Source organism: Anthonomus grandis, chromosome 1, assembly GCF_022605725.1.
Source record: "Anthonomus grandis grandis chromosome 1, icAntGran1.3, whole genome shotgun sequence".
In the NCBI taxonomy this organism is placed as follows: Eukaryota; Metazoa; Arthropoda; class Insecta; order Coleoptera; family Curculionidae; genus Anthonomus; species Anthonomus grandis.
The window spans coordinates 5682606-5697648 of NC_065546.1; the positions used below are offsets into that span (position 1 = coordinate 5682606).

At 34.7% G+C, this 15043-nt stretch overlaps 1 protein-coding gene across 1 annotated transcript in view; it reads left to right on the top strand.

Moving 5' to 3' along the window:
• LOC126744376 (beclin-1-like protein) overlaps positions 1-15043 on the top strand; it is a 30949-nt gene that overhangs the window by 12705 nt on the left and 3201 nt on the right. The window contains exons 5-6 of the mRNA XM_050451754.1: positions 383-498; positions 3388-3661. Of these exons, the coding sequence (XP_050307711.1) occupies positions 383-498; positions 3388-3661 (390 nt within the window). The remainder of the gene's footprint in view (positions 1-382; positions 499-3387; positions 3662-15043) is intronic.

Consider the following 15043-nt stretch of genomic DNA (forward strand, 5'->3'; position numbering starts at 1 on the left):
ATTAAAGTTGTTCCACGACACACTTTAATTTTTTTTCGAGATGTTTATAACAAACAAAAAAAAGTTATAATGAATGCCATAACTTGATGAATAAACATTTAGACATAGACTAAGAGAAAAGTCATAGATCAGTTTATCAAGGTTTGCTTGAACATTGGATATTGGTTTTTGCGCAATGACACTAGACCAGGGGCCTACGCAATATTTAAAGAATGTCTATACTTTTTGACGATGCTAAGCTGTTGGATGTATATGAGCAAATAAATAAGTATTATTATTATTATTATTATTATTATTAATGTTAAGGAAGTTTTTATCAAAGTAGCCTCCAGATTCAAAAGTAGCTCTCTGCTACGGAAATTATATAGTGTGTTTATTCCAGGAAATAGAAGAACAGGAAAAGATCTCAAAGAAGATAACCCAAGAGGAAAACAAATATTGGAAGGAGTATGTTCGACATAAGAGGGAATGGCTGGTTGCCGAAGATGAAGCAAGAAGGTACAGAAGTAATTTTTTAATTTTTTTTTCCTTCAAGTCAATTAAATTTAAAATTAATTATTAAATTTTTTATTTTTAATATTGTGATATAAGCTATCTTGAACTTTGTTTACTTATTACTACAAAGAATCATGATTAAAAATTCATCACTTATAAACTTCTTTATGTAATAAAAAAAGCACAAATAGAAAGTAAAAAAAAATATTTTGAATATAATAAAAGTATTTTCAAATATACACTACCGCTCAAAAGTATTTGCCCACATATGACTGTTTTAAAGTTATAAATAAAAATAATAAACCCATCAGTTATTCTTATGAAACGGTTTATTGATAACAAAATGAATATAAACAATACATTTTTCAATTAGTTAAATTTAAAAGAAAATCAAAATTTTGGATTCATCTACATGTCCGCCTCGATTTTTAATAACAGCTTCACAGAGTTTCGATAGTCTTCTAATTAATTTGTCCAAAGTTTCCTGAGGTACCTTGTGTCACTCTTCTTGGATGATCCTCCACAGGTCTTCTTTTGATGAGGGGCATGATTTTCGCACTTGTCTATCCAGTTCATCCCACAGTAATTCGATAGGATTGAGGTCCGGTGATTGTGGGGGCCATACCATAATTTTCAGAAGATGTTGCCTTTGTAATTGACCCAAATATTGCTTGCACAATTTCGACGTGTGCTTGGGGTCATTGTCATGTTGAAAGATGAGGTTTTCCCCAATTATTCGAGTACCAGAAGGAAGTACATTGTCACTTAAAATTCTTTTGTAACCCTCTTTTCGAAGAATTCCCTCTATTCTAATTAGATTGCCCACTGCAGATCCTCCAAAACAACCCCACACCATCACCGAACCACCACCGTGTTTAACTGAGACCACCGTACAGTTCTCAGCGACCCTTTCATTGGCATAACGGCGAACAAAAACTCGCCTCTTCGTTCCAAAAACCTCGAATTTCGACTCGTCACTCCAGAGAACTTTCTTCCAGTCATCAATGGTCCATTCTTTGTGTGGTTCGGCCCACCCAAGTCTTTTCTTCTCATTAACATCCTTCAGTAGTGGTTTTGATACAGCTAAACGTCCTTTAAGACCAGCATTATAAAGTCGCCGTTTTACTGTCGAAACACTGACCGCTTTTTTACGCTCCTTGTTGATTTTTGCTGTGATTTCAGGGGCGGTAAGGCGTCTATTGCGTTTGCTTGTAATTATAATATTTAAATCCTCCTTTGAACTTGTTGCCTTTGGCCTTCCCAATCAAGGTTTGTTGCTAATAGTCCCTTCTCTGGTGAATTTCCTAAAGCCGCGTACTCATTGACGAACTGTAACTGCAACTGTTACAGCAACCAAATTCAGTAATGTGGACGTGTACCGAACAGAGTTCGCGAGCACGCGCAGAGCCGCTTGCCGCGAGCCAAATTTTGTCGGTTTTTAGGACGAACACAAAGGAATTCTCAGTTGGTTCGTGGACGTTGCTTTGTGAGGTTCGCGTGTGCCGTGCAACACTGCAACCAAAAAAATATGATTAAGTGAGATGAAGAAAACGTTTTGGCCTTAATTGAAAATTATAAAAAGATGCCTGTGATATGGGATCAAAAACATAAGGATTATTGTAAAAGGCATTTGAAAGAAGATGCTTGGGCTGAAATTGGTTCCGTAATAGGCACAACTGCAGATATCTGCAAGAAAAAAATAATTACGATATTGGCGTCGTGGAGAAGAGAAAAAGCCAAAGAAAAAAAAAGTCGTGGAACTGGACGAGGTAATTTTTTTACAAGCTGTTATACACTATTTATACAGCGTGTCAATTTAAAAACTTCCCACCTTGATTGTAGAAAAACGGTTCATTCAATTAATGCATCTATTAAAATAAAAGCAGCACTGGCTATCATTTCTGGTTGCGACATGGCGGCTTGAGCTCACGGCGAACACAGTACAGTAGTTCCTTTGATACAGTAACTGTTGCAGTTACAGTTACAAGTTCGTTAATGATTACGCGGCTTAACATTATAATCGAGAGTCCGCCTTGGAATTCCCAAATCCGTCGAAATTTGACGGTTAGTCTTTTCAGCCGTATGAAGTCCAGTGATAAAAACTTTTGTTTCTACCGATAACTCTTTTGTTTTAGCCATTTTAAAGAATGTTGAAAAACCAGCAAAGAAACGGTGACAATCGTCAATAAGCAAGCGAAATTATTTACCAATGTTACACAAAATCAATTCTTAAAGACTAAACACCTTTAAATGTTTCAAATTAGTTTTTTAGAAGAAGTGCATATTTTCACTACATTGTTTGTTATTTGCAAGACTATTTTTAAATACTCAGAGTTTTTCAACGAACCATAGTTGATAGGTATGCCGTTTAAGCATATATGCAATTTACAAAATAGATACAATCTAATTATATGTAAATTACTAATTATAGTAAATTATTTATTAAGTGTTGTATAAGAATAAGCTTTTTGTATCTAATTTAAAATATTTAAAAAAATACATGGTGGGTAAATACTTTTGAGCGGTAGTGTATCTTTAAAAAGCTGTGGGATGTTTTGAGGATCATCTTTATACTGATCCGATAAGTATTTGATGGAATTTCAATCGGGTGAACTTGCAGGCCAATTTAAACCTGTAATTCATTCCTTTCAAAACATGTCTGAACCACTCTTCATTTTTCCTTTTCTAAGTCATCATATTAAGTGACTCTGTATACTTTTTTTTTTAATGTGATGATATAAGCAACAGAAAATTAAAAAACCTTTTAGTACTTTAGAGTCTGTTAGAATTCTAGTGGTTCTTTTCTAAATCACTCGAACTTGATTTTAGGTTAAACAAAAAATGTGATATTTGACTGAAACCTAATTTACTTAAAGATGATATGTTTTACAGTTTAAAATGCCAGTTAGCAACTGCACAGGCCCATCTGGACAAACTGAAACGAACCAACGTGTTTAACGCGACTTTCCATATATGGCACAAAGGACACTTTGGTACCATTAATAATTTCTGTCTGGGCACCCTCCCATCGGCTCCCGTTAGTTGGCAAGAAATCAACACTGCCTGGGGTCAGACTTGTTTGTTATTGTGTGCCTTGGCAAGGAAAATTAATTTGACATTTGAAAGGTACCGATGTGTGCCGTATGGAAGTCACAGTTATTTGGAAGTGAGTACAATTGCTAAAAACCTATTTTATTTTTATAGCGAAAACTATTAGAGTAGAGCGTCGATTATTCGAAAACTGGTCATCCGAAACGTCGGTTAATATTAAACTTTCGGATCTAAAGATTAAAGAAATATATATGTAGAAATGACTCAGAGAGCGACGCAAGGAACCATCATGATTTTGGCATTTTCCGTGTCTTCAATTAAAACACGAGCGGCCGGCAGAAGTACGAATTCGTCTAATCGGTTTGTTTCTCTATTGACGTTGACTGACTTCAGTGTTTTAACGGTCCGTGCTGTTTTTTTTTTGTGCTGTGTGACTCCTAGCAATGCCGAAACCTAAACGAGTTGTGCTTAGCCTTTCTGACAAACTTTGGAACGATTAAAAAAAGGTGCAAGTGGATCAAGTTTAGCTCGAGAGTTTGGTGTTGGAAAATGCATCAATAACTGACATTAAAAAAAAACAGCACAAAGTTTGCTTGCGTGCTGGATAGGAAGCTTGCATAGAAAAACGATGAAAATGCGTCGGTTTACTTTTAAAACCTCCTAAGTCTGATTTTTACCATTTTCGAGGTTTTGATACAAAAAAAATGTAATATTATCATTTAGCATCCTGTAAAAGCTCTCGAGTCTTTAATTTATTACAGCGCCATCTATCGAACAATGATTAAACCTTCTATGTCGTTAAAACGCGTAACATTACTCAAAAGCTTCTAAGTCTGCATTTTGACATAATGGCTATTGTTTCTCAAAGTGTGCTCTTCATTTTTAGTTGATTTCACAGTGAAATACGAATAAATAGAAAAGAAAGTGCGTTTATTTATTAGAACAGAAGGTAAGTAATTAGTTATTAACTATATAATATTAATTATTGGGGTTTGTTTTGATAAATTTCCTTAAGTTGTTTAAAAACGACTTAGGAGGTTTTGATTAACCCTGTTTTATGGCAAACATCGTTTCAAAGGAGACATAGTTGGTTTTGATTAGGAAAGTTGAATTACAATAATTATTATTTTTTACCTTTTAAATCCTTTTTTGTTTGGATGTACCGGGTTATTGATGGTTACAAATTGACCACCCCGTTAACTCGTTTATTTTCTTAACGATTTTTTTGAAATTTCGCAACGTTGTTATTCTCATATAAAGCGACTTTCAAACATTTTTAAAAATATTTTACTACTTTTGGTGTCACCAAAAATGAACCCAACTTTTGATTTTTAAATGAGACACCCCATAAATTTTTGGTTTTTTTAATTCTTCAGATCGATTTACCTAAAAAGTGTAAATCAATAAGCAGAATCCAAAAAATCAAAAATATATGGGATGTCCTTTAAAAATCAAAGTTGGGTTCATTGGGTTCCGGTGAAACAGTAATTTGTATAATGTTTTCAAAAATGTGTGAAAATTACTTTCTATGAAAATAACGTTTCCAAATTTGAAAAAAATCGATAAAAAAATAAACGAGTTAAGGGGTTTATTATTAATTTAGAATAAATAACTCAGTAAAACTGACTATTATAGGTTTTTTATTCTGTTTAAGATGTACGGGGGTTTGGGCAGAAATAAGTTTATGGTAGCTCTAGCTACAAATTTCAATGAAATTCACGGTGAAACTTCCTCAATAATGGATAATACATCGACTTTATTTTTGGAAAATAATAAAATAGTTAAAAACCGTGACGATCTGGCATTAAATGCGACAACTAACGAGATCGAAAGTGAAAATTGTTTTGAACTTCAGACGGAAATAGATGAAGCTATTAAAACATTAATAGATGACTGTGGAGGACATGATGAATTTATGTTATTAGGCGAGATAAATGATAAGTGTTCTTACTTAACTTCTAAAGATACTTTATTATTATGAATTTACCGTAGGCGCTTCAGAAAATGCATTTTTGGACCTCAACCTAGAAACTGACGGGGGAAATAGGGTGCAAACCATCCAAAGCAAAGTGATATTGATGTTGCAGAGCCTGGAACGTCAGGAATATTTACGACCAACCAAGTAGTGCAAGGCGATGACGATGATGAGTACTTACCAAGTGAAAGCGAATATGAACACCTTGAGGTCAATAAAAAACGAAAGGACAAATTTTGAAATCGAAGATAGTGAAAAAGAAAATGAGATATTAGTGGAAAATATAGAAGAGCACATTAAAACCAAAAAAAATAGAAAACCTGATTCTGGAGGCTGGAAAAGACAAGAGTGTAAGAATACACGTGAAAAGGGTGATGATGAAGGTAGGATTTATAAAAAATGCAGAGGGAAAGTGGATATTTGACGTAGCAAAACCGCCTCGTCAAATGAAACCTTTCTGTAACTGTAAAATGTCGGAAAAATCTAAGAAACTAAAATGCCGAAAGTTCACAGAAGAGGACAGACACCAAATTTTTAATCAATTCTGGCAAAACATGACTTGGCCTCAAAAGAAAACTTACATTTCAAGCCTTGTAGAGAGCACAGCTCCCAAAGATTTAAAAAATCAAATCAATGAAATTTCAAGACGCTCTAATACGTTTATTTGTCATTTAAAGTAAAATGGTGTTCGCGAAAGAGTGTGTCAGGTCATGTTCATTAACACTCTTAGTCTGAGAACTTGGTCTTTGCACAACTGGGTAACATTAGGTATAGATCATAATACCGATTTTCCTAATACTAATGTTAATTTAACTCAGAATAATAAAATTAACACTGGAAATGAATCAGAGAAAATTGGATTAAAGAACTTTTTTATGGAATTACCGAAAATGGAGTCTCATTATTGTAGAGCTTCATCAAGTAAAAAATATTTGTAGCCCATTTGGCAGACTAAGGCTGCATTATACAGAAGTTATATTGAATACTGTGAAACTAGATCTATTAAACCTCTCTCCATGAAGAGTTTTTTAAATAACTTAAGCTTATACGCACCCAAGAAGGATCAAGGTGACCTGGGTGTCTCATATAAGGCGGGAAACGGTGACGAACAGATATATAACCAACATGTTTCCAGAAAAATTAGAGAACGCGATGAAAAATCTACAGATAAAAGCACAGCTAATCGTGTTTTTACAATGGATGTTCAATCGGTTTTCTTCAATCTTCTTTGTCCAATGCTAAAGGCTTCGAAAATTTATTACAAAAAAAAGTTGGTAGTTCATAATTTTGCTTTATATAATTTAAGAACAAAAGATGCAAATTGCTTTCTTTGGCATGAGGCAGAAGGAAAAGTTACCTCAAATGAATTTGCAACAATTCTGTATAATTTCCTAGAACAATCCAGTATGTGCGAAGGTGAAGAAATAATTTTCTATAGTGATGGATGCACTGCCCAAAATAAAAACGTAACTCCGCAATAGAGATATTTATTCACCTGCGGGATATATTGCTGCATGTAAATCGGCTCGGTCAAATCCAAAACCCTATCAAGTTAAATATTTAAATCATAAATATTTTAAAAACTTTTCGGCACTTAAGTACCACACTTCCATTCGTCCTGGCTATAAAACAGGATATCAGTCAGGATATTAATTCAGGATATCAGGATATTAATGATTTGTGCGTCATTCAGTATAGGCTTAATGGAAAATTATACTTCAAATTAAATTTTGACGATGATTGGACGGTATTGGAAAAGAGACTTAGCAGGAAAAGTCAAGAGGTTGGAGAAATAGTAGTTCCTCTTTATGAAAACCCACTTCTAATAAAAAAAAGCAAATACGATCATTTGCGCAACAATTAAAAGAAGTTATACCTGTGGACTATCATCTTTTTTTATGACACCCTACCATTTGAAGCAGACTAATTTTAAATTTTTTGTTAATTTTTTAAAATAATTTATATAATGTATACCTTTCTTTTGTTCAGTAGCTCATGATAACATTTAAAACATAATTAAGCACAATTCAAAATAGATAAAACCTACTAAGTCTCCAGCATTACTTGTTTTTTTGTTTCAAAACCTTCGAAGTCTCCTTAAAAATTATGTTGGTAATATTAAAAAAAAAATAGCGTTGCTTTATCAAAAATCAATTGTAATTAGGATTTAATACAATATCAATTCACGAAAATAGTGTATATGATTTTAAACACGTTTTTTGTGCCTCCTGTAAAATGTATCCAAAATGACTTAGCAGGTTTTGAAAGTAAGCCGACGAATGGCAGAAAATCAGAACCTAGATACTGCAGTTTACTCATTGTTCATGCAGATACGTGCTCAAGGTCAACCAATAAATGGTCCTTTGATTTGCGAAAACGCAATAGAAATTAACAGAAAGCTTGGGGGTGGTAACAATGATTTTAAAGCATCTACTGGTTGGTTCAAAAGATTCAAGTCTAGGCACGGAATTAGAGACCTAGATATTCAAGGGGAAAAGTTGTCAGCGGACATTGAAGCTGCTGTTAAGTTCAAAGAAAGTTTTAAGACTTTGCTTGTAAAGCAGTATTATAAGGACAGTAACGTCTACAATGCAGACGAAAGTGGGTTATACTGGAAGAGAATGCCGACCAAATCCCTTGTCTCTAAAAAAGAAATGGCAGCGCCTGGATTCAAAACAAGCAAATCCCGCATGACAGCCATGGTATGTGAAAACAATACGGGCACACATAGACTACCTTTGCTGAACATAGGAAAATCTAAGAATCCAAGATGCTTAAAAGGAATAAAAAAATGCCACTTATTCACAAAAACCAAAAAAACTCTTGGATGAACACTTAAGTATTTTTCGAGTGGTATAACGCTGTATTCATTCCAGAGGTTAAAAAACATCAGATCGAAACTGGAGACACTGGAAATGTTTTATTAGTCATTGATAATGCTCCAAGTCATCCCTCAAACCTTTCACTTGAGAGAGAAGATGGAAAATTTAAGGTGATTTTCTTGCCACCCAATGTTACCTCAGTCCTTCAACCTTGGACCAGGGGGTGATCGAAGCCTTCAAACGTTACTACAGAAAAGCGTTGCTTCGTAGTGTCCTAATCGGCCAAGAGGAAGATAAGATTATTCTTGAAATCTACAAAGGTATTAATAAGGAAGGATGCTGTTTACATGACAGAAGAAGCGTGGGCTAATGTCAAACCGACTACTCTAAAGAAATCCTGGAATAAGCTTTGTCCAGCAGTTGAATCCGATGCTAGCCCTACATCTGAAGAACGAACAAATGAAAACTTTGTTTCAGAAATGGTGGAAGACTGTGACCAAGAAAACGTGCATGAATTGCTAGAATTTGACGAGGATGATCCTGGCTACGAATTGTTGACAGATGACGATATAATAGCACAGGTTCAAGTTCCTGCAGATGACGACGATGAAGACAAAATTAGTGATGACATCGTCTCAGCTGAAAAATGTCCGTTCAATGAAGCCTTTAGCTAAATACTTTGAGGCTGCTATTAAATGGTTGGAACACCAAGATGAATGCGATTCTGTGCAGCTGCTGTCTTTAAAACGCCTAAGAGATTTGGTGGCAAAAAACCGAGTCTCAAAACTTAAGCAAACAAATATGTTCGACTTTTTTTTAGATTAGTTTTGTACTATTATTACATCTAAGTCACTTAACTAAAAAATGTTTAGACATATGTATTTATGTAGAGGAGAGTCGCCTAATATGGGGAGGTTTCCTAATTTGGGGAAATCTAAAATTTTAGACGGTGAGGGTATACGACTAATCGCACGCACTCTATTTTGTAGTGTATGTCTGGATGCCTACACTGCAGCAATGAACACCTGTTTTATTCAAAACATGAAAGCGTGATCCCACGTTATCTGAACGTAAATATTTATGAAGATTATTCGTGTTATCGATTTTCATTAATAACTACGGCAAGGTAAGTGATTAAGGATTTGTTTTTTTATTGAATGAAGCTTTGTAGATAAAATATTGATGCTTTATGTTTATTTTAAATAATAAAAAGTTAGTATTTATTTTTTGAGGTTATAAACCTTAGCGGACTGGGTCTCCTATTACGGAGAGTTAAGGGAGTCCTAATTTGAGGCTCCCCATATTAGGAACCATTTAGTAATGTATTGCAACTAAGTATGTCGTTTTTTTATTTGCAGATGCCAAAACGAAAGACATGGGACCCTGTTCAAATGAAGGCGGCGGTACAAGCTATGCGAAATAAAGAAATGGGTAGCTATAAAGCATCTCGGGTCTTCAATGTTCCACAGACAACCTTAGAACGTTATGCTATAAATAAAGGCACTTCTCCTGATGAGGTAATTAAAACCAATGTGGGTAGAAATCCGATTTTACCGCAAGAATTAAAACAGGAACTGGTTGCATATTGCCTTGAAATGGAAGAAAAATATTTTGGCCTTTCGCGAAGAGATGTGCGATGCATGGCTTACCAGCTGGCAAAACTGAACAATTTAAAGAATCCATTCTCTAAAGAAAAGGAGCAAATGGCTCCGAAATTTTATGAGACGACATAAAGAGCTTTCCGTCCGAACTCCCCAAGGCGTTTCCTACGCAAGAGCAAAAGGGTTTACACGCGAAGCTGTTTCGAGGTTCTTTGATATTTATGAACCCATTATGGAAAAGATCAAGGCATTCCCCATCACTGTGTATAATTGCGATGAAACGGGTATTACTGTGGTTCAACAAAAACATACAAAAGTTGTTGGGCTGAGGGGTAAAAAGCAAATAGGTTCTTTGCAAGCTGCCGAACGAGGTTCACTTATCACTATAGTTACATGCATGAACCCCGCGGGTCACTTCATTCTTCCACTAGTGATATTTCCGCGTAAAAATATGAAGCAAGAACTTATGGACGGAACACCCCTAGGGTCCATTTATGTCACCCTTCAGGATGGATCCAGTCGGAATTATTTACCGATTGGTTTAAACATTTTTTAAAGCATGTAAAGCCCACAGCAGATAATCCAGCTGTCCCGGTACTTGATGGTCATTTTACACATACCAGAAATATTGAGGTGATTAACCTAGCTCGCAGTAATCACGTTTACATAGTGTGCCTCCCTCCCCACAGTTCGCACAAGATGCAGCAGCTAGATCTTTCTTTTATGTCACCATTTAAAACTTACTATGCACAAGAAATCGAAATTTGGCTACGAAATATGCTTTTTTGAAAGGCAGCTTTTTGGAAATGCTTACCGAAAAGGCGGACTGCTGAAATCGCTGCAAAGGGTTTTGAAAAGGCGGGCTTGTTTCCCTGTAATCGCCGTAAGTTTGGATCACACGAGTTTCTTAACACAATTGTTGATCAAACAGTTCCAAATCCACATATGGAAGCTCTACAAAATGATCCCATTCCTGATGAGAAGTCATCCAATAGTGTCAACCAGTTCTACAGAGGACATATCTAAACCTGGTCCATCCGGCCTACAATGTCAGAAGTGTTGTTCTGGTCAAAATCAGTTAGACAGTCCCGGAAGCGATATTACTAAATATACTTCAGCAGCACAAGCTCCTCCCACTTGCAGCCATCATGAAGAGCCAAGTAACTATATGCCGCGTCAGCACATCTTACTAAATATACACGGTATCAGCGCTCGCTGCCACGCGGCATTTTTTTTCTGCATTTCCGTATTTATGTCATTGATTATTTTAATGTTGGGTCGTTTACCGCGGTGTCATAAACTTTAGAACTTCTTCGGCAGGATTAAAGTCCAAAATGGATGTATATAATATCGAAAATCAACTGGAAAAACTTTTAAATTTGGTGGATGAAGATGTGATAGTTGACACGGAATTTATTAGCTTTAAACTAATTGTGAGGATGAATTTAAATAAATTGCAGACTGATGCCACCGATACAGTCAAGTGTAATATGTGGATTAAAAAGTTTAGTGCTGCGACGAAAACGCAATGGATAGTGAGAAATTCTTGGCCCCATTTAAAGACTATGATTTATAGAAAATTGTATGTTTGTCATCATTCAAACTTTAATAAAGTTAACAATGACGACAGGGTTCGGAGTCGTACTCAAGTTTAAGGAAAAGGATGCAATGCATCAGTCGATATAAAAATTAAAAAAATTAATAGAGATACTATTAAAAATGATATACACTAACCTTACCAGCAAACAAAATATTCTCTGTGTGTATTTTATTGAATAATTCATGCATGCGTCACTTTTATTTTAGGTGCTCACAAAAGTGGCGGTATACCACTAGCCTGTTTGCTTAACTTAGGACGATCGAACGAGATATATGCATATGCATTTTCAACCCTTAGAAAGGTACTTAGTAATGGTTTTTGCGGCAATAATTACCCTTCAGTGTATATGACAGACGATTGCTTTGCTGAAAGAAAGGTTCTCTCGACAGCATTTCCGGAATCAAAATTATTTCGTTGCGCGTTCCATGTGTGTCAAGCCATATGGCGATGGCTTTGGGAAAGCAAAAATGGTATAGAAAAACAACCGACCGACAAGAATGTATGATGATGTTTAGGAATCTACTGTATGCAGAAACGTATGAAGAATGTGAAATTTACTACAAAACATTATTAAAAAATTCGCAGAAGTATCCCAATTTTGTCAGTTACATTGAGTCGTACTGGATTCGTCGTAAGGAATGGTGTCTTTTGTATCGCAAAAATTACCTTACTAGAGGCCACAATACAAATAATTTTGTTGAGAGTTCTATCCGAGTTTTTAAAGATATAATATTGGTAAGATGTAAAGCCCTTAATAGCGTTGCCTTATTAGAATTTATCGTTAACGTATTAGAATCCTATGATGTTAGAAGAATTTTGAATCATGCCAACAATAGAACAAATCATGCTGATATTTTATATGACAAATTAAAAAAAAAGCTGTTGTGTTAGAAGTTAGTAAAGTTGATGATTATAAATTTTTTGTAACTATTTCAAAGGATTCTCAAATGTTGTATACAGTTTCTACAAACAAAAATACATTTTGTGATTGTCCAAGTGGAAGCGGTAGAGCATATTGTAAGCACATTTGTGCTGTAGAGCAAAAAATAGGCACATTTTTTGAAAATTGTCCAGTTCTAACTGAACATGACAAAAATATCTTGGTTTACATAGCACTTGGTTCAAAAAACATACCCGATGGATTTTTCACTAATATGTTAATGAAAGATAATATAAATAAGAATATGCTGAACGAGAAGAATGCGCTGAACCTTCAATATATTTGGAAAACAGTGAATTCAATTTAAACATCAATGATAGTAATTCTAATTTTAAAATATCACCTATAGTCAGTTCTTTAAAAGAAGAATTTGAGAGGATAGCTTCTTTAACTGCTAAATCTCTTAATGAGAGCAACAAAAAATTTATTTGTAAATATATTAAGACCCTTCAATCAATTAAAACACCATCCCAATTGCTTCAATATTATGCAAAAAAAACATGCCAAACCAGAGGAATTGAAGTTCAATCAAAAGCAATAAGTCAGCGAGGGACAAAAGGCAGGTCAAAAAAGGTTGCAAGCTGGACGTCCTCGTGAAGAAGTAAGCTTTACAGTCAACAAAAACAAAACAAAAGGGAAGCATTCCTTAATAAGCAATATAAATGAAAATCTTCTGAATGCTAAATTGCACTAAAATTAATTAATTATTTAATGTTAAACTAAGAGTGTTTTTTTTATTTTTGTCAATTTTTTTTTTCATAATAAAGAATATAGGTTTGTTTTTTTTTCGTTATAACAAAGTTTTATTTATAATTCCACATTTTCTATTATAATAAAATCTATTATGAATGGCGCTGATACGCAGTATGTTTAGTAGGACGTGCTGACGCGGCGTATAGTTATTTCGCTCTTCATGATGCTTGTAAGTGGGAGGAGCTTGTGCTGCTGTTAAGTATATATATAGTAATATAGTAATATCGCGTCCCGGAACACTGGCAATTCCTAGGCCACAAAATTTTAAAGAAGACATCTAATCCTGGTCCTCCCGGCATACAACCTCAGCGGTCCTGTTATGGACAAAGGCAGCTAAATAGTCCTAAAATACCGACAACTCCCAAACAACAGAAGTTTGTTATTCCTAGCGAAATAAGCCCTGTGCCAGTCTTGAATCCAGGCAAACAAAGTGCCTGTTCCGGATCAGCAGAACATATTACGGGGACGCCATATAAAACGTATTTGGAAGAGTCACAAAACAATAAAACTAAACAAAACCCAAAGCTCAAAAAAAAGAAAGCTGTAGCTCCTGTAAAACCAAGTAAGCCCAAAAAAGGGGAAAAAAGTTGACTCTTCAGGAGAATCATCTGATGAAGAAGGCGAAGCCCAATATATGGATGACTCTGCAGACGACCCAATGTCTGATGAAGATGAAGATGCGGAGTGCATTTACTGCAGTGGTCTCTATTCAGATGACCACGAAGGTGAAGACTGGGTTCGCTGCACTGTGTGTTACAAGTGGGACCTCCCCAATTTAGGTGCCCACAGGTTCGTAATTTGGGGAGATGCATTTTTTTTACATAATAGGATCACTACCCCAATTTAATTACATTTTGAGTTTTTGTACATATGTATATCATCTGTCCTGGCGTAAAATAATATCACTACGACATTTTTCTAATTTTGAAGATATGCAATTTTTTTACTATTTTCGAAAAAAACCTCCCCATATTAGGCGACTTTCCTCTACCGTATGTGCAATCCCTACTTTAATGTGTGTGTGTCTATTCATAATATGTACTGTACTCTAGTGTATCATTAAGAAGCATTACATACATAATATGTATTCCTAATCCAATCACGTGTTTTATTACCCTACCCTCAACAAAGAACTGGAATTTCGCAAATATTCGTTTATCCGAAAAATCGATTATCCGAACACCCTCTGCACCAATTGTTTCGGATAATGGGCGCTCTACTGTATTAACAATTAATAATTTTTATTTGTAAGAAAACATTTTAGACAACAGCTCTAATACCTATTTCTACATGTTACAAAGTTTTATTATAATGAAATAAATAGTCTGAGAAAGCGTAATTTGTTGCATGTTCAATTAAGTTTTTTAGCACCCCAAGATTTTGAGGTTTATCACAATAAATTTAATTTATTAGATATACCTTACAGAAAATATCTAGAGGGGTTGAATCAGAGCTAAATTTTTTTATGCAACCCATCAATTTTATGTTTACTTGATTACGGAGATATTGTTTATCAGAGCGATGGCGGCAAAGTCAATATAAAAAAATTCATAAATCTTGTTAAATAATAATTATTAACTCTTCTTATTAAATGTTGCATTCAGATGGCACTTAACTCCATTCTTAAAGTACAATGGAATTTTATTGATGTATAACAGACGTAAATATGATCTATAGAAATTTAAGCAGAGGGTCTTTTGGCATCAATTTATCTTTGTAATTTGGTGTCTCGATTCTCCATAATCGTGAAATGTTCCTGATTTGTCTAAGTACATCTTTTTTAATAGGTAATGTATTTTTTTCTTT